This window comes from Lithobates pipiens, unplaced genomic scaffold, assembly GCF_037356315.1.
Source record: "Lithobates pipiens isolate NorthernLeopardFrog02 unplaced genomic scaffold, aLitPip1_a1.2 Scaffold_25, whole genome shotgun sequence".
NCBI lineage: Eukaryota > Metazoa > Chordata > Amphibia > Anura > Ranidae > Lithobates > Lithobates pipiens.
This window is the reverse complement of record NW_027507787.1, coordinates 38,681,673-38,708,405: the sequence shown is the minus strand read 5'-3', so window position 1 is coordinate 38,708,405 and position 26,733 is coordinate 38,681,673. Positions and strand designations below refer to the sequence as shown.

The window sequence follows — 26,733 nt, the reverse complement described above, 5'->3', positions numbered from 1 at the left end:
ATGTGGTTCTGTTTAACATTCTTTCATTTCATGAGAATGACTTGATTTACTTCTCTGGAATAAACTTTAGAATCAAAGACTAACGCCACCTTTTAGACCATGTTAACCAAACTTTTAAAAGGTTTGGCACTACTCACAAAGTGAAAATGTAATATTTTTAGTGGAAACCAAAACCACCTATATAAACCTTTTAAACAAAATTTACAATGAGTCCATCAAAAAAGTCCTTCAATCACTGTGCCCTTATAGTGACATAAATTTTCTCCCATTTGAGTGTTCCACCATGTGTGAGAAAAGTGCTCACTAGCCAACTAAAAATTGCCACTAAAGGCCTCAATGATTCTTCACGATGCTCAATTGGAATTCTTTTGGAGCATTCTTCAAGACAAAGAAGGTATTAATTCGAGAGCACTCGCACTCCAGATGGAAAACTCTCTCAACCAATGTACTAATTCACACGCCCAAAGAAGATAAAATACTTTTATTCAAATTGGGGAATAGACTAAAATAAGTGATTGCACTTACATTTAAAAGGTGTTTAGGTGGTTTGAATAAAAATACTACACCACTTTACTACACTTTAAGGGGCAGCTGCACCATTGTTTGTTAGTCGCATATACATCTTTATCACAGTTTTTCATGTTACACCCATATTTAGGGTGTAACATGGTGCCAAACCAAATCCCCACCCCAGCAGCATGCAGAGGTACTTTTCCCAGTCCATTGGCGCCTGCCCTGCTCGCTCTCACTGAAAATCTGTACCCTTCTTATGGACAAGGAGCTGGAGAAAAAGATGGCGAAAGCCTGTGCGTTGTACATCGATTTTGGTTGCAATGCTTCTCAGGCCCATTTGCAAAAAAAATTATAAATCCACATAATTTTTTTTTGTCTATTTTTATTTAATACGCGAAAGTGGGTGTATTTATTTATGGGTGGACTTTTCCTATAACTGCCTTTTCCTTTTGTTCATCCCTTGTATGGCAAAAAAATTGTTCCCCTAAAAAAAATTGTATGAGACCGTGTAAAAATATATATTTTTTTATTAGATTTTTTTATTAGATTAAAACTAAGTGTCCCAGCGACATCTGGTGCAGCCTGTGAGGCGTGTAGTGAGCTCTATGCACAATTTTGTATTGGACCGGTTTGTCCCTAGCTGAGACCAGAGGGGAGCAGGGAAAGTACCAAATCTCTCTCATCATAGTCCGGGATGTACCCCCCACCCATTTCCTGTGGAGGGGAGACAACCCGGGGGTGGCAGCAACCAGCAGGGACCCGTAGAGCTGAGATGTGGGTTTCTCCGAGTCTTTCACCCAAAGGGTGGATTCGAGCTCCGAGTATGCCAATTCAACTGGTTGGCCTGAGAACTGACACCTGTAGGCACGAGCGATTTGAAGAGACCTAAAATGGGCCCGTGCAGGCGCATTAAATGTGGTGCGTAAAACATGAAAGGGGCTGAGCTCTCTGGTGATAACATGCTCAAGGGTCAGTATTTTGGCCCAGGCCTGTGGATTCAGGATGGTATTGAACTGTGATAAGTTAGGGTTGAGCCACAGGGGGTGTGAGGAGACCAGGAGTTCGGCTGGGGTGCCCTCAGCGTCTCACCCACCTTCCATGCCTGCATAGAAGGGGTGAGATGGTGAGGCATTTTAGGCCCCCTGAATAGCAACCCCCTTCAAGGCCTCTTTTAAATTTTAACAAAAATTGGGTATGATTTAGTGTTTAGGTGACCTAAAATGAAATCAAATTGGTTTGTTTTTCCTGAAAATGTGTTTGGTAAACCCCGCTGCACAAATATGACATAAAAAATTGCAGCAACCGACATTTTTCTCTTCAGGGCTTTTGCTTTCAGAAAATGCGTTTGGGGTTTCTAAGCAACTTTCTAGAAGAAAAATGCAGATTTTATATTTATAAGTAAATGTCATAATTGTCCTGGATTGGAAGTGGTTAAAGCAGCTCTGTGGCCAGAAAATCAATGACTGAATGCCTGGCTCTTCTAAGAGAGATAATTCTGCACCTGCTAGTAGTGTTAGAACTTGCTCATTATATTAATGGGCCATGTTGTTTGCAGATGTCTGCCTGGTCTTTGAAGTGTTTCTAAAGACAAAAGGTTTTTACTTTAATAAATTACCTGTATTGAGGTGAAAACCCTTCCACTAGCTGCTCCCCCCAACCCCTCCCCAAATACTTATACGAGTCCTCTATTGATCCAGCGCAATGCCCATCTGCAGCATAGCTGGTCTCTCGCCCTCATCTCACAGGAACAGCAGGACCCATTGTAATCAAATCATGTGAGGAGGAGGCAGGTTGAGCTGCACTGTGTGTGTCCTATGGATGCACACAGCCCAGAAAAAAAAGAAAATCTGCTTGCTATGGGGGCACACAGAAAAGAGGAGGTGCAGACAACTCTGGTGGGGTACACCAGAAGAAGAGGTAAGGGGGCACCCCTGTGCACTACCATTGCAAAGAGCAGGTAAGTGTAAACCTTTTCTTTTCCTTCTTTTTATTTTTTCTAAAAAAGTTAAGTATTCCCTTAAGCAGTGTTCCGCTTTAAGTCAGCAGCTACAAATACTGCAGCTTCTGACTTTTTATAATCGGACACTTACCTGTTCCAGGGTCCAGCAATGCTGGGGATTGAAGCCCCGCTCGTCTCCCCCTCCGCTTGGCGGTGCCGGCATTTTAACTGTGGGCGCCCAGCTGTGGCTTCACAGCCGGGCCCCCGCTGCGCGTGCGCGATCCGTTCTGCGACGAACCGCGCAATGATCTGGGACCTGTCATGTGTCTCAGATGATTGACAACAGGGAGGGGGAGAGGTGATCTCCCTTCCTGCGCCTAGGGAAGTGACGCTAGGAGCCCAGGCGCCGAAGGAGGCAGACTACGAGGAACCCCCTAGCAACAGGCATTTAGAGGTGAGTAAAAAAATTATAATTTTAAGCACATTAATAACATATTTTTTTGGGAGTGGAACTCCACTTTAAATACCTGTACATACAAAGTCTTTCTGCAGTTAGGATTTGCAAAGTGATGACATCAACATGTATGAACGGCATACCAGATGTTCTCCTTAAGGGACTGCACTTCATTGATCTGGAGGAAAGCTTGTGCATTTTGTGTTCAGCCCACCTGACATGCACATTATTCTGGTTCGTTGACTCAAGAAGTTAAAAGCACAGAAAAGCATGAAAGGTCTTGATACTAGTCACATAGATGACAACTGGATTGTATGATTCCTTAATCTAGTGAGGTAAGACCAATGTCTTTCCTTGTGTGGTATCGCATAACACACAATCCAATTCAGTGACTAGCTAAGCTTTAGGCACAGTTTAGCATAACAGGTCTTGATACTGGCCACATAGGTTACAGCTGGATTGTACAATTAATTGATCTGGTGTACAGATATCTTGCCATGTGTGGTGTGACATAAATCACAGTCCAGTTGCAATTATTGCATTACATTTTCTAAAGCAACAGTGCATGTTATGTATTGTGACTGCACAGTGACGCCTCATTCTTTGAGATGGTAGGAATAAAGAATCTGTCTTTTTGCTGTAATTGTATAATTATATTCATTCTCTCTATCTAATTTTTTTTTATACTGTGTGGCAGCATGAAACCTCCAATAGTAACATCAAAATTGTAATATAAGGGAGACTACAATCTGTATCTAGCAAACATGTTTTTTCTTTTTTTTTTTTTTTTTTTTTTTTTTTTTTTTATGTAGTTTATTTTGCATATTAAAAGCGTGGTTGATATAGAAGTGTGTCTTTATCTTAGGTGCGTCAATATGATAGACTGACCCCGATTAGGATTCTGGATCATTCTCTTGGATCCTTGGATAACCTTCGGCCTGGAGACTGTATAGTCTGCTTTAATAAAAATGACATCTACTCTGTAAGCCGACAGATTGAGGCTCGGGGATTAGAATGTGCTGTGATATATGGAAGTTTACCCCCAGGTGAATATAATTTTCATGTGTTGTCTTCTTGTAGACTGCAACAAGTTTAAAATCATACTGGACTTCTGTAATCTCTCACATAACATCATGCACAGTAGGATATGTCTACAAGATTTTTAGGCCTTGTTTTGCACAGTGCTGTGCATCTAATGTGCTGACTGAAGCGCAAATCAGATGCGACCTCCAACAGTGAGCTCCTGCTTATTTGGTATACATTCGCAGTGCTGGCCAAGCTATATTTTTTTCCGACTGCAGTGGTAGAAAATCAGATCAGGACATTGTAAAGTTTCTGTCAAGGGTGTCTGAATTACAAAACTGGCTGAACAGAATACATTTTTAGCAGATGAGTGTTCACACATATATCATCTGTGTATTTAGTGGTTTGCCTACATTTTCTTTCAGTACAACACCACCGTGTTACACCATCAGAAAATGCAAGAACAGGCACAAAATGGAAAATTGCCATCAATAACCTAAAAAAAAAAAAAGGTTTAATCTGTGCGTGTCCTGCTTCTGTATGTTGGGAGAGTCCTCTAATTCATCATTCCTGCCCTTCCTTTGTAGAGAGATCCCTGCCCACCAATGACTAGGTTTAGTCTAGGCTTAATGCTCTAAAAAGCTGTATCTCAAACTGATATCTCTTCTCATCTGATGCAATATTGATTTGCATTCTTCACTGCATCGTTATCGGTAGGTCCCCTTATTATTGAAGGATTGGGTGTCGCCTGCACGCTTCTTTTAAAATGGGAGATTATAGAAAATTCACACTTCATTGTAAAAAATAGTTATTTGGAAAACCTGTATACTCCTTTTTATAGAGGGTATATCTGTATACACTTAGGCCTCATTAACCGCAACGCATCTTTTTCACGTGACGGCAGAGGGCAGCTCATTTACTTGAATGGGCTGCCCTATGTGCAACAAACATGCCAAAGAAATTCCCACACCTTTATCAGGCCATGAGCCTCGTGACAAAACCCACATATGCCAACTACGTTTGGAGTGCCACTAAGCATTAATGGCACCGCAAGTTTCTTTTTTGCTTTTTCCAAAAATTCGGAAATCCATAAATTCAAATTTTCAAAATTCCGACATTTCAAATACTCAAATTACAAATTTTGGAAATTCAGAAAGTCAAAAATTTTAAAATCTGAAAAAAGAAAGAAAATCCCCAAAATTCAAAATAACTATTAAATTATAGGTATTGGAATTTCTTTTCAAATGTGGCTGTTTGTGAACGTAACAAATACACATTTATCTGAAGTTACAAATTATCCGAAATAACGAATGCCACATCTAAGCAAATGGAATAATAATAAAGTTTTATTATTGTTTATTATTATTATTATTAGATTATGCTCCATTCGTTATTTCAGATCATTCGTAACTTTGGATAAATTTGTACTCTTTACATTCACTAACAGCCAAATGTAAAAGGAAATTCCAACACCTATAATTTAATAGTTGTTTGGATTTTTAGGGTTTTTGGATTTTTAATCTTTTCGAATTTTCAAAATTTCCGAATCTTTGAATTTCAAAATTTCTGGAAATTGAAAAATTCGAAATTTTCTGATTTAACAAATTTTGTCAAATTTGTTAAAACATTAATTCGGAAATTCGAAATTTCAGAATTAACAAATTTTGTTAAAATTAGTTAAAACGAATTTGGAACTAAACAAATTGCACATGTCTATCGAACCCATGTTTTTCGTCTTCTTCCACATAGTCCTGCTCTTCCTTCTTTCCTTTTTCTCCTTTTTCCGCCTTTTTCCAGCTTTTCGCCGGAGTTTTGTAACAGATCTCCTTCAGAACTTTGCATCTGTCAGGAGCTGTACATATAATATTAGGTTTTATTCAGTCTGCTTTACATTGTAAAGTAAATACACATATTAAGTGTGTATTTTTATTTTTTTAATTTTATTTAAGGGACAAAGCTTGCGCAAGCAAATAAATTCAATGACCCACATGACTCCTGTAAAATTTTGGTCGCCACTGATGCCATTGGAATGGGGCTGAATTTGTGAGTATAAGTTCATACTGCTCCATACTGTGTTCATAAACCTAGTTTCATAAGTTGTTCCTCATTAGAGAAATGATTCGGCATATCTGGGAACAGTTTATTTCTGGACAGATTTGTGGATGAAATGCATTTTACCATGTGTTGTGCGGGATGTCTTCTTGTACAACTTTGGTCAGAATTGTAACACAAACTTCTATGTCCAGGGTATAACCTCCTCCACCAGTGTCAAATGTTTGGGCCTCCTGAAGATTTTAGCTTAAGCTATTTATTTAAACAGTACATGTTAAAGTGTTACTAAACCCAGAACCCTGCATTCACTATACAGTATCTGGTCTCCCACAGTGCACAGAACATGAAAATACAATTATTTTAGTAAATATAAACTGCTAAATACTTTTTCTCATCAGCAGTATATAGCAGTCCTGTGACTTCTATTAATGTCCGGTTGAGCACTGGTTGAAACTTGTATGAGGAGTTTTTATTCTTCCCTGATTGTCCCATGAGACTGTAGGAACCCTGATCCTGTCTGGACGGGACTAATTGGCCCTGTGCTGATCACATGCACCCTCCCAAGAAAAAAAAAAAAACTCTCTAGCAATACACACCAAACTGACCATGTGCAGAATGCCCCCAAGGCTCTGTACTATCACGAGATTGATTGGTGACAGTAAAAGAAGGGGAGGATCAGAGAAGACAGGATCAAACAGCCTTTTTACACAATACAGAGGATTAACCCCTTAGGTTACACAATGAGTATAACATGCATGCTTTAATACATATACAGACTGATTTTACTGTTGTGGGTTTAGTAACACTTTAATGATGCTGTAAAAAAATTTATGGTATATCCATCTATAATACAAGATGTTATTCTTGGGCCTGAAACATGGGACGGATACAAGTGTGTAGAACCTTACTTGAGGTCAGAAAATTTTGTGCATACAGAGGTATTGTTGATAGCTGTACTTAGTCACGGTTCAAACCATGTATGGGTAGTCCTGAATGTACCCGAGTTGATAGAGCGATCAACTTGAGTACAACCAGCCTGCTGGAATTTTACACACGATGATCTGCGCATGCATTAGGATTTGAACAAGGAGGCACTTCCTCCAGTGATGCTAAGGGGCGGGTTCCAACTGTTATATTGTCCTAGCTACAGGACCGAGCACAGATGGGGACAGGACAGGGCACAGGTGGCTATGGGTGTCTTTCAGCCAGGTTTCTGGGGAGGGGTGCACAAATGACTTGCATGTATTGTTTACATTATTCAACATTTTTAACAGCTGCTCTGCAGTATTTTAAGGCAACTTTTGAGTACATAGTATGTCCTGATCAAACTAAGAGGTGTACGGCGGTGATACTGTAAATATTAATGAAAGCTGTCAAGAGTGCATCTCCAATTTATTGATTTGTTTTTGTTTGTTTTCACATAATTACCCTTTTAGGAGTATTAAAAGGATCATATTTAATTCCTTGGTTAAACCAACAATGAACGAGAAAGGAGAAAAAGAGATGGCCACCATCTCCACTTCCCAGGCCCTGCAGATAGGAGGCCGAGCTGGCAGGTTTAGCTCGGTGTATAAGGATGGAGAAATCACCACCATGCTCCCGAATGACCTACCACTCCTAAAGGAAATCCTAAGCAAGCCACTTTCTGATATCCAGGTAAGTCATTTTATATTGTAATAATTGTAGTGGTTTTGTCAAAGTGTTAATAAATACAGTAGCTCTATTAATCTGAAGTAGCTGCAGCAATGGGGGGTAAGGTTTACAGACGCTTCTAGTTTCTACAGCAGTCGGGAGTGCATGTAAATACGGTAAGCCAACTGTTGGACTCCCAGTTGTGCAGGGAAGAAGCTAATGGAGCACAGTCTGCTTCAGTGAAAGGCAGGTGAGACATCAGTGTTCCGCAGACAAGGGTGAAGGGCGTGAGGCTCAGCAGGTCTGGACAGGGGGTGGGAGCTGCAAGATGGTTATTGGTTGCTAGGACTGCCCAGCATGCTAGCAACCAATCTCCTGCTTGTTAACTCGGACAGCCTCTGCCCTCTGTCCACAGCTGTCCTGCCGCTCGCTGTTGGCTCTAAGAATGACAGTGGCGACGGTGATGGCTGTGGGCAGAACAGCTCCTAAGTGGTGGGAGCGTGGTGGCCCAGATAAGACAGTAGGCTCCATTCACAGAACCAGATTGGATGCAGTATTTAGATCTGATCTCGGCCCCTTGTGACCACGTTGGCCAGAGGCATTTTGAGTCATTGGTGTCACAAGGGGGCAGGGTCACCTGACGATATCACCGGGGTGCCCCGCACCTTAGTTATCCTGTTGCCAACTAGCTGCCGTCGTTATGCGGCAGCAGGTTGGCATGGCTGCGCAAAACACCGTAGATGTACAATAGCCGCTTTAAGAGCTGTGGGAGGCATGTGCGCTGCCCGCCGCAATCGCTCCACAGAGAGGCAGAATGGGAAAATGTACAGACAGATCCTCAATCTGACAGGGAGGAGAGCAAGATCTGCTGTTGCTAGTGATCAGGAGCAGCGATCTCTCTCCTCCAGTCGCTGATCGGCGGCATTACTAGTTTAAAAAAAATATATATATATATATATAATAAAAATGCCATAAATGTATCCCCTATTTTGTAGACGCTATAACTTTTGTGCAAACCAAAAAACGAACACACACACACACACACACACACACACACACACACACACACACACACACACACACACACACACACACACACACACACACACACACACACACACACACACACACACAGTGCCTTGCGAAAGTATTCAGCCCCCTTGAACTTTTCAACCTTTTGCCACATTTCAGGCATCAAACCTAAAGCAAGGGGGCCTCACAATTGTGTCCCACTTGTTGGTGATTCTTCACAAAAAATTAAAATTTTATATCTTTATGTTTGAAATGTGGCAAAAGGTTGAAAAGTTCAAGGGGGCCGAATACTTTCGCACTGTCTGTGTGTGTGTATATACACACACACGTGTGTATATATATATATATATATATATATATATATATATATATATATATATATATATTATTATTATTATTATTATTATTATTATTATTATTATTATTATTTTTTCAAAATTGTCTTTTTTTTTTTTTTGCGCTATATATATAAAAAAAAAAAAAAAAACAAGTGATCAAATACCACCAAAAGAAAGCTCTGTTTGTGGAGGAAAAAAGGACATACATTTTGTCTGTGTACAACGTCGTATGACCGCGCAATTGCCAGTTAAAGTGATACAGTGCCGTATCTGAAAAAATGGCCTGGTCAGGAAGTGGGTAAATCCTTCCGGGGCTGAAGTGGTTGTTTAACCATTTCAGCCCTAGAAAGATTTACCCCCTTAATGACCAGAGCACTTTTTAAAGTTTGGTGCTGCTTCAACTGGTAATTGCGCGGTCATGCAATGCTGTACACAAAGGGGTTGATTTACTAAATGCAAATCCACTCTACACTACAAGTGCACTTGGAAGTGCAGTCCCTGTAGATCTGAGGGGAAGATCTGAAATGAGGGCAAGCTCTGCTGATTTTTATCATCCAACCATGTGCAAGCTAAAATGCTGTTTTATTTTCCTTGCATGTCCCCCTCAGATCTACAGGGACTGCACTTTCAAGTGCACTTGTAGTGCAAAGTGGATTTGCCTTTAGTAAAGAACCCCCAAAGTATTCTTTTTTTTTTTTTTTTCTATTATATATATATATATATATATATATATATATATATATATATAGTATATACAAAGCCGCGCCAACCCTCCACTACATATAATATGAAAATAAGATTAAACAGATAAATAAAATAAAATATGAAGATAAATACTGATACAATTATATAAAAAGACCTCAGATAATGTGTAGATGACCAAAAAAGTCAAACATGGCATTAAAGTGAAAAAAGTCCAATTAAAGAAAAGTTCATAAGTGAATCCAAATGACGGACGTAAGTGTTCTTAAATGACAACACCACAGTGGTTCAACACTTTCCAAGGCGCGTGACCGCAGTTCCAGCCGTGGTTCTTGCAAACCGCAGCACCAGGCTTTTCGTGGAGCGAGGCGGACGGGCTGTTGGACTGGCGGGAGTCCCTTTCTTTTCTGGGGGTCTCTGAGTGCTTCATATCGAGACCACTGAACAGACTATTATCTTGGAAACACCGTTAAGAGATGGAGTGCTGACCCAGCTGAGGAAGGTTAACCTGGATGTCATCCACTTATCATTTGTATATGCTTCATTCCATATATTTTCTGGTAAGCGCATTCAACATATGGTGACGGGTATCTCACGCGCCTTGGAAAGTGTTGAACCACTGTGGTGTTGTCATTTAAGAACACTTACGTCCGTCATTTGGATTCACTTATGAACTTTTCTTTAATTGGACTTTTTTCACTTTAATGCCATGTTTGACTTTTTTGGTCATCTACACATTATCTGAGGTCTTTTTATATAATTGTATCAGTATTTATCTTCATATTTTATTTTATTTATCTGTTTAATCTTATTTTCATATTATATGTAGTGGAGGGTTGGCGCGGCTTTGTATATACTTTATTACTGTTGGGTGCCATATCACATTTATTGCTGCAGCCTATTTTGTTAGTTTGTTAAATTCACATTATTTTTCCTAGCGCGGTTTACATTTTTCCTATATTATATATATATATATATATAATTTTTTTTTTTTTTTTTTTTCTCCTTCTTTTTTTTTATTAAAAATGATACAATAAAAAAAATGTTGTCATACATTTAGGCCTCAAGTACACTGCTGCTGGTAAACGGACGTTTAGGAGCAGTTGGGCGTTTTTTTTTTTTTTGTTTTTTTTTTGTTCTGTTTGTTTTTTTTCAGCTGCTCCTGAACTCTCCTCATTTTATCTTATCAGTACATGTACACAGGGTCATTTAAAGTAATTTCTAGGCAGTTGAGTTTAGAAGCTTTTTTTGGAAAGCACAAAAATGCATTCAGGACGGATGTTCAGAGGCATTTGAAATGCCTGTAATAGCTTGTAAACGCTTTAACTTACGTTTAGGCCCCTTTCACACTGGGGCGGTTTTCAGGCGTTACATCGCTAAAAGTAGCGCCTGAAAAAACCGGCCCCTTTCACTCCAGTGTGAAAGCCAGAGGGCATCTTTGGAGCGGTGTATTCACCGCTCCTAAACCGCTCCTACCCATTGAAATCAATGGGACAGCGCGGCAATACTGCCGGCAAAGCGCCGCTGCAGTGGCGCTTTGCGGGCAGTTTTAACCCTTTTTCGGCCGCTAGCAGAGGTTAAAACCACCCCGCTAGCACCCGCAGACCGCCGCTAAAATTACGGTAAAGCGTCGCTAAAAATAGCGGAGTTTTACCGCCGACGGCTGCACCGCCCCAGTGTGAAAGGGGCCTTAGCCACGTTTTTGCTTGCAGGCGTTTTTCATTTTTGCCAATTTGAGAAACTTTATTTTTTTTAAATGCTTCTAAATGCAGCAAAACTGATGTTTTAAACGACGGTTACTATCTGTCAATTTAAATTGTTCCGGAGAGGTTGTAAAAACGTCCCGTGTACATATAACCTTAGGCCAAAAATGTCTTGGGTTAAAAAAAAATTAAGCGTATATTTATTGTTTTTTGCAAAAGTTATAGCGTCTACAAACTATGGTAGATTTACTGGAATTTACGCAGCTTTTAGTTTGACTACCTATTTCATTTTTTGGGGTACTAAAATAGCAGGGCAGTACAAAACACCCCAAATTGCCCCTTTTTTGGAAAGTAGACACCCCAAGGAATTTGCTGAGAGGCCTGTTGAGCCCATATTTATATATTTTTTTATTTATTTTTTTGTCACATGTGATTGAAAAACGACAAAAAAAATACCTTTTTGGGGTGTCAACTTTCAGAAAAGTGGTCATTTGGGGGAGGTTGTGCTATCTTGACATTCCATGGCCTCCGAAACTGTGCTAGGTAGTGAGGAGTAAAACCAACAATTTACGCCCTTAGCCTGAAGGTGGTGCTTGGTTTTCAGGGTAGGCAGAAGCAGTAGAATGTTTTTTGGGGTGTCATTTCACATATACCCATGACATCTGTGAGCAATATATTATTTAGTGGACAACTTTTTATTTTTTATTTATTTTTTTGTTATTTTACGAAAACTTGTGGCAAAATATAAAATATTCCATGGACCCCACATACCTATCGGCAAAAAGCTTGGGGTGTTTACGTTCCAAAATTTTGTTAATTTGGGGGGGTTTTGAACTGTCCTGGCATTTTATGCCCGACATTAGAACCTTATTCCACGCATCACCCACTCTTCCAACCACTGGAATCACCAAGATCTTTCTGACCCTTTTTGTTTACATGAAAAAATATATTTTTATGCTAGAAAATTACTTTTAACCCCCAAACATTTATATATATTTTTTAAAGTGGAGGCCCTATAACGGGTAGGCAACCCCCTGCACTGGTGCCGCAAGTGGCACGCAAAGCCTCTTTTGCCAGCACTGAACTCCCTTCCCATCAGCAGAGCAGGGAAGACGCCAATGCATTCCAATTTCAGAGTTCCCCATGCCGCACCTGCATAAAGAGGGAGGCGCTGTGCCCCCACACATTGTAGCCCCACCCACCATCTGGAGGAAGATGACTCGCTTGATTGCCGCTACCATTCTCGGAAAGAAGGAATTTCACTGATTGAGAAAACCACAATCAGGTGACAGTTTGTGGAATTGCTGTTGAGCTTCTGGAAACTTTGTTATTCCTGAGCCTTTGTGTCACTACTGAACTCCTGCACTCTGTGTTCCTTTTAAGCCACAGCCAGTATTCAGCGCAAAGAAAATCACACCCAACTTTTGCTGCGGTGCAGAGCACCATACTTTTTCTTAGCTGCAGGGGCCCAACTTATGATCCTGCACACAGGCCCACTGCTGACCTGAGCTCATCATTGCGCATCCATTCCAGATGCTTGTATGTGACATCACATACAAGTACATGGGCTGGATGCAAGAGTTGGATCAGCAGGATGAGTGTGCCAGGTAGGTGTGTGTCATCTCTGCTTCCTTTCACCGCTCTGCATATCATAGATAAGAGGGTACAGCAGTGGAGTAGATGAGCAGGAGGGTACAGCGGTGGGAAAAAATGAGCAGGAGGGGTTCAGGTGGAACAGAAGAGCTGAAGGATTCAGTGGAGGATGAGATGAGAAGGGGGTTCAGCAGTGAGACAGAAGAGCAGGGGGGATACAGTGGTGAACCAGATTTGCAGGGGGGGGGACAGTGATCTGAGTTGTGAAGGTGCAGGAATTGGGGCTGATCTGAGGTGTGAGTGCAGGAAGTTAATTTCTCACTACTAAAGTAGTTTACAGCATTTCATTTATAAAAAGTCCTTTTCGTGATTGAGAGTGTGAAGCTGACATTTTTTTGTTATAAAATTGGCACGCTCAATTTCTTTGAAAACATTTTTCGGCACACTGTGCTTAAAAGGTTGCCTACCCCTGCCCTACAGATTAAAATGGTGGGTGCTGCGATTATTTTTTCACACAGTATTTGCACAGCGTTTTTTGTTGTTTTTTTTTTTTTTTTTCTTTTAAACGCTTTTTTTTTTGAGTGGGAAAAAACACTTTTGAATTCTTAATGCACAAAAACACTATATTGCCCAAATGTTTGGTAAAAGCAGCAGGCGACAAACTGCATACTTTTTTAAAAGCCTTTACAGGTTACTTACCGTATTCATCGACGTAACACGCCCCAAGCTTAGGAGGGAGTTTTAAGGAAAAAAACCTTACATTTAAATGCCCATCAATGCAGCCTTATCAGTGTAATTTGCATCCTTGTCAGTGCAGCCTTGCCCCCAGTGCAGCCTCAATATAACGTTCGCTGTGTTGCCTCGCATGCATGGTGCAATTGCTGTTTAGGACACGAGACCGATGCTTGCATTCGCCTTTTGCAAGTGAGCACGGGGAGGATGGGTGCTTTAAATTTATTTTATTTTTTTTGCTTATTTTATTTACACATTGTCCCTTTTTCAGATTTATAATTTTTTCCTTTTTATAATTTTTATTATCACAGTATGTGATAATAAAATGGAATGTAAATTTTCCCTAATGATAGCAACAGGTACAGGCACTCTTCCCTCCTTCTTCTTTTTTTTTTTTTTGCGATCTATTAGACTCTAAAGCCGCGTACACACGAGCGGACTTTTCAACGTCCAAAGTCCGACGGACTGAGTCCGTCAGACTATTCGATCGTGTGTGGGCTGCAACGGACTTTTGATTCACCAAAGTCTGACAGACTTTAGAATATGGAACATGCTTCAAATTTTCCCGACGGAACTCCGCCGGACCCGGTCCCCTTCGAAAAATCCGCTCGTGTGTATGCTACTCCGACGGACTAAAACCGACGCTAGGGCAGCTATTGGCTACTGGCTATGAACTTCCTTATTCGAATCCAGTCGTACGTCATCACGTTCGACTCCGTCGGAGTTTGGTGTGATGGTGTGTGTCCAAGTCCGTTCGGTCGAAAAGTCCGCCGGAACTCCGGCGGAACTCCTTTGGAGGTCTGTCGGACATAAGTCCTCTCGTGTGTACGGGGCTTAAATCTCTCCTCTGCCCTTAAAGCATCTGTCCACACCAAGAGAGGTGTAATAAGATGTTTTTCCCAATGGTGCTGTTTATATCCGGCGAAACAGAAGTAATGAAATGCTTGTAGCTTCTGGTTTCTTGGGCCATAGAGATGATTGGAGCCGTTTTAGTCTCCGATCAGCTCCATAGTCAGCTGGCAGAACCACTGGCTGCATTCTTGGATTCCCTGGTGGGACAGGAGAGCTAGAGAAAACCATGGAAGATGGCGGGAGGGGGTTGTTCTCTCCTACTGCTTATAAAAGTAGTCTAGCGGCTAATTGGCCGCTAGGATTGCTTTTGCATGAAAGCAGACCGCTAGCTGAAAAAAAATGTCAAGATGATACCTAAACCTGCAGGCATCTTTCCGGTATAATCAACTCAAATTCCAGCAACATACCAGTACATCTCTGATCCTTGTTGGGCATATGTTGTAATGTGTGTGTGTGTGGTGCTTTTTTTTTCCTTTTTATTTATTTTTTTTTTTTTTTTTATGCAACTAGTGAGTTAAATGAAAAGAGAGAACCTCTTAGAGAAAACAGATTTCTCTATTCACATCGATTGATATACCGCCCTGCATCCGCCCACTTCCAATGATGAGCATATTTGCACTGTTCTTTTTTTTTTTTTTTTTTTTTTTTCTTTTTTTTTCTTCCCCCGTTCAGCCCATAGCATTGATTTGATGTGGATGAAGAAATTTCTACCAAGGAAAGTAAATAAAAATATATGCCGAAGCATGTCCACCCCTACCCTTGTGCTTTAGCATATATGCTTCTTTTTTTTTTTTTTTTTTTTTTATAACCTCCTACAGTGCTGGAGTCACGGATTTCTGTATCCTAAGAGTAAACCCTGTTGCTGTCAAAATTACAAAATCCGTGCTGCAGCTGAATGGCCTACCTGCAAAGAAAACGTTAACAATAAAACAGTTACAGTACTGTAAAACAGTAGGACATACCTGAAAGGCAAACACAATCACAACAATGTAACAATAAAACAGTATAGCATAGAATACAGTAAAGCAGAACAGAGAGAAAAATAAAACGACAACTATATTTGGCTTTTTTTTTTATTTATTTATTATATAATTTATAAATTTTTTTACGCTTTTATTATAACTTTGAACATTCCAGCTTGGGGTCTCTCACAATGCGATGGCCATCTAACATCTTTCGAGACCCTGTGTGAAAGTGTACCCTAGTCCAATACTCCACTAGTGAGTGGTAGCGATGGAAACCGTTCCTGATGCAGAGACCATGTTTGCCAGGACAGGAGGGACAAAAATAAAGGGTGTTCATTTGTATCCACGCTTGCTACAGACACGGCATCTTTTTTGGGGTGTTCGTTGGGTAGGGGAACCAGTAAAGACATCCGCAAAATGCCTCTCATGCAGCCTGCTCACTGCACACTGCATCTGGGTTGTGAATTTGGGCCACAGCACCTGCTAGATACAGAAGGGCTGCGATGACCTCTTCCAGGAATTTTAGAAAATTTGAAAACAGGTTTTCTCCTATATATAGGGGGAACTTTTGAACAGGGTGAGTAGCCGATGAAATATAAAGCATGTAGTAAAAAGTATATTTTTAATAATATTAAAAAATATATGAGCACATACACAATAAAGTAAAAAGTGTTCAATCCTATGTATAAATATTTACAGGAAACTGGAAAAACACATTATACATATTTGCTCGTGTATCTGATGCAAATCACACTTATTCTGCTACACTGTACAACACTATGGCAGATATATATACCCAATGTTTTTCAAGACTTTTTGCTTATGTTGCTTTCTCTTCCTCAGGGGTGTGTGCGATTTAACATAGAGCATAAAACACATCTGTAATCAAACAAAATTGAATTGCATGTATATGCTGTCCTAATGGAAACATTCTATGATGCATCATCTGGTTATATCTGCTATAATTTAGGAACATATACACTAACCATACATAACATGGGTGTTCCAGTGTCCAAATAGCTATACAATAGTTTGACACTCTTCTCCTGTCTCTTCCTCCCTTTTTCTCTTTACATGTGGCACCCGTCCTCACACGGCTACATTTGGACGTCCTTTGTGGGGGACCTTACTGTGCATTGGACTTGGCTGCAGTTGTAAGGCTTACCGGACCACCCGGCGATCCAGAGAGGGGTTACCCGTCCGCATTTCATGTACACAGTTTTTTGTAAAATTGAATTTGGACACTGGAACACCCATGTTATGTATGGTTAGTATATATGCTCTTAAATTATAGCGCATATAACCAGATGATGCATCATAGAATGTTTCCATTAGGACAGCATATACATGTAATTCAATTTTGTTTGATTACAGATGTGTTTTATGCTCTATGTTAATCGCACACACCCCTGAGGAAGAGAAAGCAACATAAGCAAAAAGTCTTGAAACGCGTTGAGTATATATATCTGCCACAGTGTAGCAGAATAAGTGTAATTTGCATCAGATACACAAGCAAATAATATGTATAATGTTTTTTTCCAGTTTCCTGTAAATATTTATACATAGGATTGTACACTTTTTACTTTATTGTGTATGTGCTCATATATTTTTTATCTTTATTAAAAATATACTTTTTACTACATGCTTTATATTTCATTGGCTACTCACCCTGTTCAAAAGTCCCCCCTATAGAGGAGAAAACCTGTTTTTAAATTTTCTATCTTTTTTGGGATGTAGTTGAGTTGAGGCCGCCCACTGGTTGTGACTTGTAGCACACTCTCTTTTTTTTTTTTTTCAATTTTTCTTCCTGGAATTTTAGGAAGGATCCAGTTCGCCCAGACGCTTTGTATAGCACATAAGCGTTGAATGGAGCCAATTGGAAGAAGTATACAGACACTTTTATACCAGTGTCCGGCCTTACGGGCAACCAAGTACAGCCCCATCATCTGGAGGTGGAGGTTGAAGTCCACCCCTCCCATTTTACGGTTGTGGTTGTGGACACAGAGGGGCTTCTCAACACCAGTCGCTGTAGGATTTTGGACTGGAGTATCTGGGTAAATGGAAGACAGAACAAAAACATTCTGTTTGTCCTTCCATCTCACTGCAAGTAATTCATTGGACCTCAAGCAGGCTCTCTCCCCCTGACTAAGTTGGGCATTTACAAGCTTTTGGGGAAGCCCCTACGGTTAGATCGCACAATGCCACATGTGCCAACTCCTGATTGATAGGTGCCTAAAAAGTGGCGCGCTTAAATAAAAATTGTCCACGTATAAATAGTACCCCTTTCCAAATAAGGTTGACACCAAGTACCAAACAATCTTGCCGCTGCTGCTCCCTATGTAGTCTGGGCAGTTGGGGCGGGGCGGCCCCAAGGTGCTATCTTTTCCCTCGTAAACCAGGAAACTCCATGTATAGCCTGTTGCCCTTTCGCAGAGCTTATACATCTTGACCCCATATCTGGCTTGCTTGCTGGGGAGATGCTGACGGACAGAAAATTTAATTAGGGATTCATCAATGCAGACCTCTTGATCAAGGATAAACAAGGCTGACAATTGTTCGATGAAGTGGCTTAGGAGGGGCCGAATTTTATGGAGCCGATTATGTTTAGGTTCAACACGAGGACGACGGAGTCCATTGTTATTGAAATGCATGAACTGCTGTATTTGCTCTCACCTAGCTTTGGCCATGGCAGCAGAGAACACTGGCATATGGTGAATTGGGTCAGTGGACCAATATGACCAACTCACGCTTTTTAGTAATGCTCATGTTGAAGGATAGGCCCAGAAAGGTCCTAAATTTGGGAACCGTTCTAGGTTTCCAGCCAAATTGTCTGGCAAGGGGTGAATTTTTGTTTTAGGCGATAAATTGACCAGTGTATAAATTGCTTTGGTCCACTATAGATTCATATAGATCTTCCATGAAAAACGGCTCACAAAATTCAAGGGGAGTTAAATTTGCTGTTTTCACCTGAATTCCAGGTTTGCCAGTGAATGGGGGAAGTACAGGTGCTGCAGAATCTGTGGGCTGCCAGTCAGGATTTGCAAGCACATCAGGAAGGGCTCTTTGGGCCTGTGTTCGAACTCTTGGTGGCTGTGGGGCATTACTTGTGCTAGCCACCACACCAGCTTGAGCTGTACACTTATGGCACTCGCCACGTTACAAAGTGATACTGCAGTGCTGGTTTGTCTATGACCAGGGTGTACTAGACCGTTGGCGCTTGCCAGTTCACCAGAAGGTTTAGTGGCACTAGTGCTGACACTGCTGCATACACGTATCATGTGGTTGTTGCATCTCAGCAACAGAAGAACGGGGTCGGGTATGCCTGACCTTTAGCAGGGACCACTACTCCATTGTCAGAGCTGTCGGGTTGCAGCTCACTACAGGTTCAAATACTGAGCCTGAATGACATTGAGGACTCCCCGCTCTAATCTGTCATGCTCGGCATCCTGTAGGCCTCTTCACTAGTGTATCTTTCATTTGACATTTTGGCCAATAAATTTATAGGTAACTATTGCGACTCACAGGTAAAAAAAAAAAGCATCTGGTTGTCAGAGGACATGCACAGAAGAGAACGCATACAAATGTCACGCCTGCATATGTAAACAATGTTAAAATCACACGCGAGGTTTCATTGCGAACGTTGGAGCGAGAGCAATAATTCTAGCCCAAAACCTCCTCTGTAACTCTAAGAGGGTAACCTGTAAACATTTTTAAAATGCCGCCTATGGTGATTTTTAAGTGCCAGAATTTGGCGCCATTCCATGAACGTTGTGTAGTTTTAAAGCATGACATGTTGAGTATCTCTTTACTCGGCCTACCATCTTTCACATTTATACAAAAAAAGGGTTAACTGTCTGTTTTTTCTCTTTCGTTCATTGACAGACACTGCTCCATTAAATCTTGACCGTAGGGTTATCATGCCATCTTCAGGAGAGGACTAGGCAGAACATGTAATACATGTGAAAACACAACTGTACAGTTCTGCCCAGGGGTCGGTCCCTCTGGCTATAACCTCTCAGCCTGCTTCCTGCAGCTCTTCTTCTTCTTTTTTTTTTTTTTTGTTTTTTTTTTTTTTTTTTTTCTTCTGCCTAGTGAAGAAGGACCTAGGCTCTCTGCCGGGACCATCGGTCCTGGGATATTTTTTTCTGGATTTTTGTCTTTTGTGCATGTTAATGATCCTGTGATCTTCCATCAACTGCCGGCTGAGTGACAGGCTGGATAATATAAATCCTTGTAGTCTCCCCAGCCTGGCCATCGAGGGTGTGCAGGCCCCTAGCTACGCGCTGGGTCGGCCACGACATGTCCTTCAGGCTCCAGGGGCGGCCGGTGAGCCGCATGCTCCCGGGGCACACATATGACCGGACTACGGATGTCTTCGTCACAGTGTGCCGTGGCCAACAGCCACCCCGTACTGCTTGGGTGTGGGTCTGTGATGGGATGCCTCCAGCTCGTCCAGACAGTACAGCTTTCCCTGTCTCGGCAGGACAGAGCAGCTGGGCATTCCCTGGGAGGTCGATTAGGGGGTCCTTCTCCCTTTCTTCTATCCCTCCCCACGGGGGACACTGCATGACTGGGCTGTGGTGCGGTGTATGTACCTGGGTCGGGGCTCCTCCGGGGGGCTCTGACCCTTAGCTTTGGGCTGTGCTGGCTGTCTGTGTCCATGTGCTGTCATCTGCCTCTCTTCTGGTGTCTGTGGGCTCTGCATGTGATAACACCAGTATCGCTGGCCGCTGCCATTTTCTGTTAGTCTCTGTGAGCAGCATGGCCATCGACCATTTTCTCAAAGTCCGGCGGCCATTTTTTTCCTAGTGTTGTTATATATATATATATATATATATATATATATATATATATATATATATATATATATATATATATATATATATATATATATATATATATATATATATATATATATATATATATATATATATATGTATATATATATATATATGTGTGTGTGTGTATATGTGTGTATATATATATATATATATATATATATGAATGGCCAGCGGCCATTTTCTTGTAGCCTCAGCGCCATTTTTCTCCCCAGTCCCAGCACAGCGTGGTTTTTACTCCTGGATACTTGTGAGCTGACACAGCGACAGCACTCGGTCAGGGTGGTGCATCCTGCGGTGGGCCCCTCAGTCTGCTAGGAGGGTGGGATTGAGCACCTTGTCCTAAGTCCCCAAGGGTGCCAGACAGGGTGGGTCAACATGGTGTCAGAAGCTGGCGTTTCTTCCCCAGATCTCCCTGCAATTGCAACCGGCTCGCACCGGCAGTGCCTTTGGATGCTTTGTTGACGGTCCTGGAAAAGCTTGTTGCCAAGGTGGAGGCGGCGTGCGGGCACAAGGGGCGAGCTCTGATTCAGACTCTGGTCCCACGTTGACTGGCGGCCCCTGTTCTGATGTGTCAGAGGATGCTGACCAGGGCCGTTAGGACAGTGAGGATGATTCCATGTCCGGGTCCTGGATACACTTCCCCTGCTCTCCAGAGCATCAGTATCAGCAGTGGTGCTACGGTGCCTGATCTGGCTGAAATGCTGGTCTGCGGACCAGGCATCTAAAAAAAAAAAAAAAAAAAAAAGCTCTGACGGATTTGTCCTTCCTTGGTGAGTGGCTATTTGGAGCTTCGCTAGATGACATTATTAAGAATGTCACAGGTGGGAAGAGCATGTTGCTCCCACAGGGTAAGGAGCCATGCCACAGGCAAGGGCCCTCCTTTTCCACTCCAGAGACTTTCGTCCGCCTGGGACATCAGGACAGCGCTCACAGTCTGACAGGGTGACTGCTGAGGGACAAAAGCGTCCCTGGTCTCGGTTTGCCCCGTCCAACACTCGGCTGTCCGACCAATGGGTCTGCGAACTGATTTTTAATCAGGCTACAAGTTAGAGTTCCTCTCTTGGCCACCAGATTTATTTTCCCTCCAGCATACCTTTACTCCCAGCTCGCCGGGAGGCCCTGTTTGGGGCAGTAAGGGACCTGCTCAGATGCGGGATGATAGTGCCTGTTCCAAAGAACTTGTTCCTACCTCTTCATTGGATGCTGATCACAACGGACGCCAGCCTGACCGGCTGGGTGAAGTGCTGGGGGTACAGTCGACCCAGGGCCTCTGGTCGCGGGAGGAGTCCCAGTTACTGATCAATGTGCTGGAGCTTCGAGCGATCAGACTATGTCTCTCCACATGGTCAATGAGGCTACGAGGGCGACCGGTCAGGATCCAGTCAGACAACGCCACAGTGATGGCATATGTCAACCATCAGGGAGGAACAAGGAGCTTGACTGCAGCACGAGAGGTCGCTCACATCCTCTGGTGGGCAGAGCGACATGTACCAGCTCTGACCATATACATCCCGGGAGTAGAAAACTGGCAGGCGGAATACTTAAGTCACCAGATGCTGGACCTAGGAGAATGGTCATTGCATTCAGAGGCATTCAGGCTTCTTTGCCTGAGGTGGGGCACACCAGATGTGGATCTCCTGGCCTCTCGGCTCAATCGAAAAAGGTGCGGAGGTTCATGTCCAGGACAAGAGATCCTTGGGTGGACACATCAGACGTGTTGGTGGCTCCATTAGAGCGGGTACTAGCTGATTTCCCTCAACTCAAACTGTTGCCTCGTCTGCTTCGCAGAGTGGAGGCCGAGGGGATTCCAGTGATATTGATAGCCCCAGATTGGCCCCTACGTCCTTGGTACGCCGGCCTAGTGCACCTGGTGGCGAATGCCCCTTGGTGGTTGCCGATGCGAGAAGACCTATAGCAAGGTCCGATACTCCATCCTGCTTTACCTTCACTGATTTTAAGGGCATGGCTGTTGAAAGCCAACTGTTAAGGAACCAAGGTTTGTTGGACTCTGTAATGTCCACTACGCTGAGAGCACGAAAGTCTTCTTCTCAGAAGATATACCATCGTACGTGGAAGGCTAATATCTCCATGTGTGAGAAGATGGGGTGGCGTCCGTGCACCTATTTTGTTTCCAGGATCCTGATGTTCTTACAGCGAGGAGTGGACCAGAAACTGGCCTTAAGCACCATCAAGGGACAGATATCAGTCTTTGTTGTCTTTTTTTTTTTTCAATGACCCCTGGCGTCTCACTCATTGGTAAGCACCTTTTGTGCAAGGGTTTCGGCATGTAGCCCCTCTGGTGCGACCACCCCAACCTCCGTGGGATCTGAACCTGGTGCTATTGGCGCTTCAGAAACCGCCATATGAGAACATCAGGAAAATTCCCTTGACTATTTCTCAGAAAGGGGTCTTTCTAGTGGCTATTACATCTGCCAGGAGGGTTTATGAGTTGGCGGCCTTGTCTTGCAAGTCGCCCTATCTGGTTTTCCACAAGGATAAGGTGGTGCTGCATCCGCAACCTTACTTTCTTCCAAAGGTGTTTTCGCCTTCCATCTCAATGAGGAGGTGATTGTGTTACCATCCCTGTGTCCTAAGCCGACACACCCTAAGGAGGTGGCCTTCCATTCCCTGGACATGGTCCGGGCCCTAAGGGTATATCTGTCTGCCACGGATCCTTCCGGAAGTCATATTCTCTGTTTGTTTTGGTGGCTGGTCCGAAAAAAGGGCTGGTGCTCTCATCGACCACCATCTCACGGTGGATCAGACATATCGTGGTCCAGGCTTACACCTTGAAGGGGCAGGTGCCCCCTTTTTCTGTCACGGCCCATTCCACCAGGGCACTTGGGACCTCCTGGGCTTTCCGACATCAAGCGTCTGTCTCCCAGGTGTGTAAGGCGACAACTTGGTCGTCCGTTCACACTTTCACAAAGTTCTACAAAGTTGATGTAAGCACATCTTCAGATGCTTGCTTTGGCCACAGTTTTGCAGGCAGCCATGTAATCGTTGCAATTTACACTCTTCTTGTTAGAATAGGATTTTTGTACTCGCCGTAAAATCCTTTACTCTGAAGTTCATTGACGGACACAGCACCCACCCCTCCTATTATTTTACATTGTACTGCTTGTTGACATACTGAGCTGCAGGAAGCAGGCTGAGGGGTTATAGCCAGAGGGAACGCCCCCTGGGCAGAACTGTACAGTTCTGTTGTTTTTCACATGTATTACATGTTCTGCCTAGTCCTGTCCTGAAGGTGTCGCGATAACCCTATGGTCAAGATTTAATGGAGCGGTGTCAGTCAATGAACTTCAGAGCAAAGGATTTAACGGTGAGTACAAAAATCCTATTTTCTCTTATATTCACCAACCGACACAGCTCCTCTATTAGCCATTGGGTTCTTTGCCCTATTACTAGGAGATACTAGGCATTAGCTGCAACACAACACTCAGAACTTTTAGCTTAGCTCAAGGGGCGGTCCCCCAGGCAACAACCCCCCCAGTCCGCCACACAGACCTCAGTTTTATTTTGCCTAGTGAAGGAGAAGGACCTAGGAACCCTGCGGGCCCAACGGTCTGCTTTTTTTATTGCGGAAGCTTGGCTTTTTGCATAAGATGAATGATCGTGTGATCTGCTATCAACAGCCAGCTGGGTGACAGGCTGGATATTCTTATCCTTGTAGTCTCCCCAGTCCAGCCATCGAGCGCGTGCAGGCTGCAGCTACGCGCTCGGCAGGCCACAACGAAACCTCGGCTCCAGAGGTGGTCGTTGAGCTTTTATGCTCCGGGGCCCACATATGACCGGGCTACTGATGTGTGCGTCACAGTGGGCCGAGGCCAGCAGCCACCCTATACTGATCAGTGAGTGGTTCTGCAATGGAATGTCTCCCAGCTCTTCAGGACTGGTAAGTACAGCTCTCCCTGCCTCAGTGGGGCTGAGCAGCTGGGCATTCCCTGGGAGGTCAATTTGGGGGTCCCTCACCTCCCTCTCTTCTATCCCTGTCCCTATCTTCCCCCCACCCGGGGGGATGCTGCATATGACTGCTGAGCGGTGTATGGCTCTCACCTGGGATGGGGGAGGGGGGCTGTCTGTCTAGCAGTGTCCTGGATTCTGTGTTTTATGCCCCTGGAAGGTGCCTCTGAGGGTCTGCTGTTGTCTGGTGCGGCGCTGTGTTCTCTGCCATCGTTTTTCTTTCTGTACCTCATGGAGCTGCAGCCATTTTAGGTGTGGGCGAGGGCAGCATGCCTTCCTGGGGTTCAGCGGCCATTTTCCTAGTGTTCTCCTATTCAGGACACTGGCGGACATTTTCTGGAAGTCTGAACAAGTTTTCAGTGTTCTCTAGCAGCAGCAGCATGGCTGCTAATTACAGCGGCTGCCACCGACACAGCTTTTTTTTTTCCTCTGCACTTGGGAGCACACAGGGACTACAGGCAATACTTGTGGGACAGTGCAGAATTCCTCAGGGTGGTGAGTCCAGCGGGAAAGAGCCCCTCAGCCAGCGACAGCAAGGAGGGTGGGACTGTCCTAAGTCCCCTTTGGGTGGCAGACAGGGTAGGGTCAGCATAGCTTCAGAAACTGGTGTTTCTAACCCCGAAATCCAGGCAATTGTAACGGGGTCACCTACAGACTGCGCAGTGCCCATGTACACCCTGACGGCTGTCCTCAATTTGTTCGTTGCCAAGATAGAGGCGGTGCGTGGGAAGAAAGGTGCACTAAAGCGGCCCCGGACCCCCCCCGTCCCCCCCCCCGTCCTCTGGGGAGAGCTCTGAGGCTGATGACCCCTGCTCCTATTTTGTAAGACGACGCTGACCAGGACCGTTCGGACACTGAGGATGAGTCTCCGTCTGGGTCCGAGCGCGACAAATTCACCAGCACGTTCACCTAAGGTGTTCCTGTATCTGACTTATTTTGACAAGTTCATTTACAAGGAATGGGGTCGCCCGCAACGGACCTTTTCGGTCCCCAAATACATGGTGGTGCGTTACCCTTTTGAGGAGAGCCTTCTCAAAAAAATGGTCGGCTCCTCCGGTCGTAGACCACCCCCGCCCCCCCCCCCCGGTATCCAGGTTAAATTAACCACGATCCCAGTTGAGGGGACTCCTGCATTCAAGGATCCCATGGACAGGAAGGCCGAGGCAGTGGCTCGTTCCTTGTTTACAGTTGTGGGGTCAGCCGTGCGACCAGTACTGGCATCTGCACCTGTGTCCCAGACACTGACTGAGTGGGCAAAACTTTTGCACCGCGAATTGGGAGAGCAACAGGCTTCTCCTGTCTGTGTGGAACTAGCAGACCAACTAGTGCAAGGCCTTAAGTACGTCTGTAATGCTTCCCTGGATACTTTCCCTCTGTTATCCAGGGCTTCAGTGTCTGCTGTGTTGCTGAGGCGCCTGATTTGGCTAAAATGCTGGTCTGCTGACCAGGCATCCAAAAAAGCCCTGACGGATCCTCCCTTCCTTGGCGACCGGCTCTTTGGATGACATTAAAAATGCCACCGGTGGTAAGGGTACCTTACTCTCACAGGCCAGGAAGGCTTTTTTTCGTCCGCCCGGAGCTTCGACAAAATGTCCCCAGCCGACAGGACGACCATGGACAGTCAAAAACGTCCCTGGAACCGCAAGCCTGCAAATAAAAGTGCTACCACATCAAGCTTTGCCCCCACCCATGTCTCGGGTGAGGGGTCACCTTCGGGAGTTTGCAGCCCGGTGGTCCTCTTGGTTATCCGACCAATGGGTCTGCGATCTGATTTCCACAGGCTACAAGATAGAGTTTCTCTCTTGGCCACCGAACAGATTCTTCCCCTCCAGCATACTCCGGGAGGCCCTCTTGGGGGCAGTAAGGGACCTGCTGAATCGCGGGGTGATTGTACCGGTTCCAGAATCTGAACACTTCCAGGGATTCTACTAAAATGTGTTTGTGGTCCCCATGAAGGAAGGGGTACGTCCAATCTTGGACTTAAAAGCCCTCAATCACTTTGTAAAAGTGCAGAGGTTCAGAATGGAATCGGTTGGCTCAGTAGTTGCTGCACTCCATCAAGGGGACTCCCTGGCGTCCTTAGACATCCAGGATGCGTACCTGCACATACCCATATGCCTTCGGCATCAAAAATTTCTGCGGTTTGCAGTCAGGAAAGCCCACTACCAGTTTGTGGCTCTTCCTTTTGGTCTGGCATCAGCCCCCCGAGTCTTTACCAAGGTATTGGCTACAGTTTTGGCGTTGCTACGGCAACGTGGGATACCTAGACTATCTCCTCCTGAGGGCATCTTCTGCCTCAGAATTAAGGAGGATGTGGCAATCGCCATGCAGACCCTGCAAGACTTTGGATGGCTGTTGAACCTAAAGAAGTCGGTGATCGTACCGACCCAGTGTCT

The 26,733-nt window shown here is 43.8% G+C and overlaps 1 protein-coding gene across 2 annotated transcripts in view; it reads left to right on the top strand.

Moving 5' to 3' along the window:
* SUPV3L1 (Suv3 like RNA helicase) overlaps window positions 1-26,733 on the top strand; it is an 82,185-nt gene that overhangs the window by 39,291 nt on the left and 16,161 nt on the right. For both annotated transcript variants that reach the window (XM_077454279.1, XM_077454280.1), the window contains 3 exons: window positions 3,772-3,952; window positions 5,879-5,972; window positions 7,418-7,637. In XM_077454279.1, the coding sequence (XP_077310405.1) occupies window positions 3,772-3,952; window positions 5,879-5,972; window positions 7,418-7,637 (495 nt within the window). The remainder of the gene's footprint in view (window positions 1-3,771; window positions 3,953-5,878; window positions 5,973-7,417; window positions 7,638-26,733) is intronic.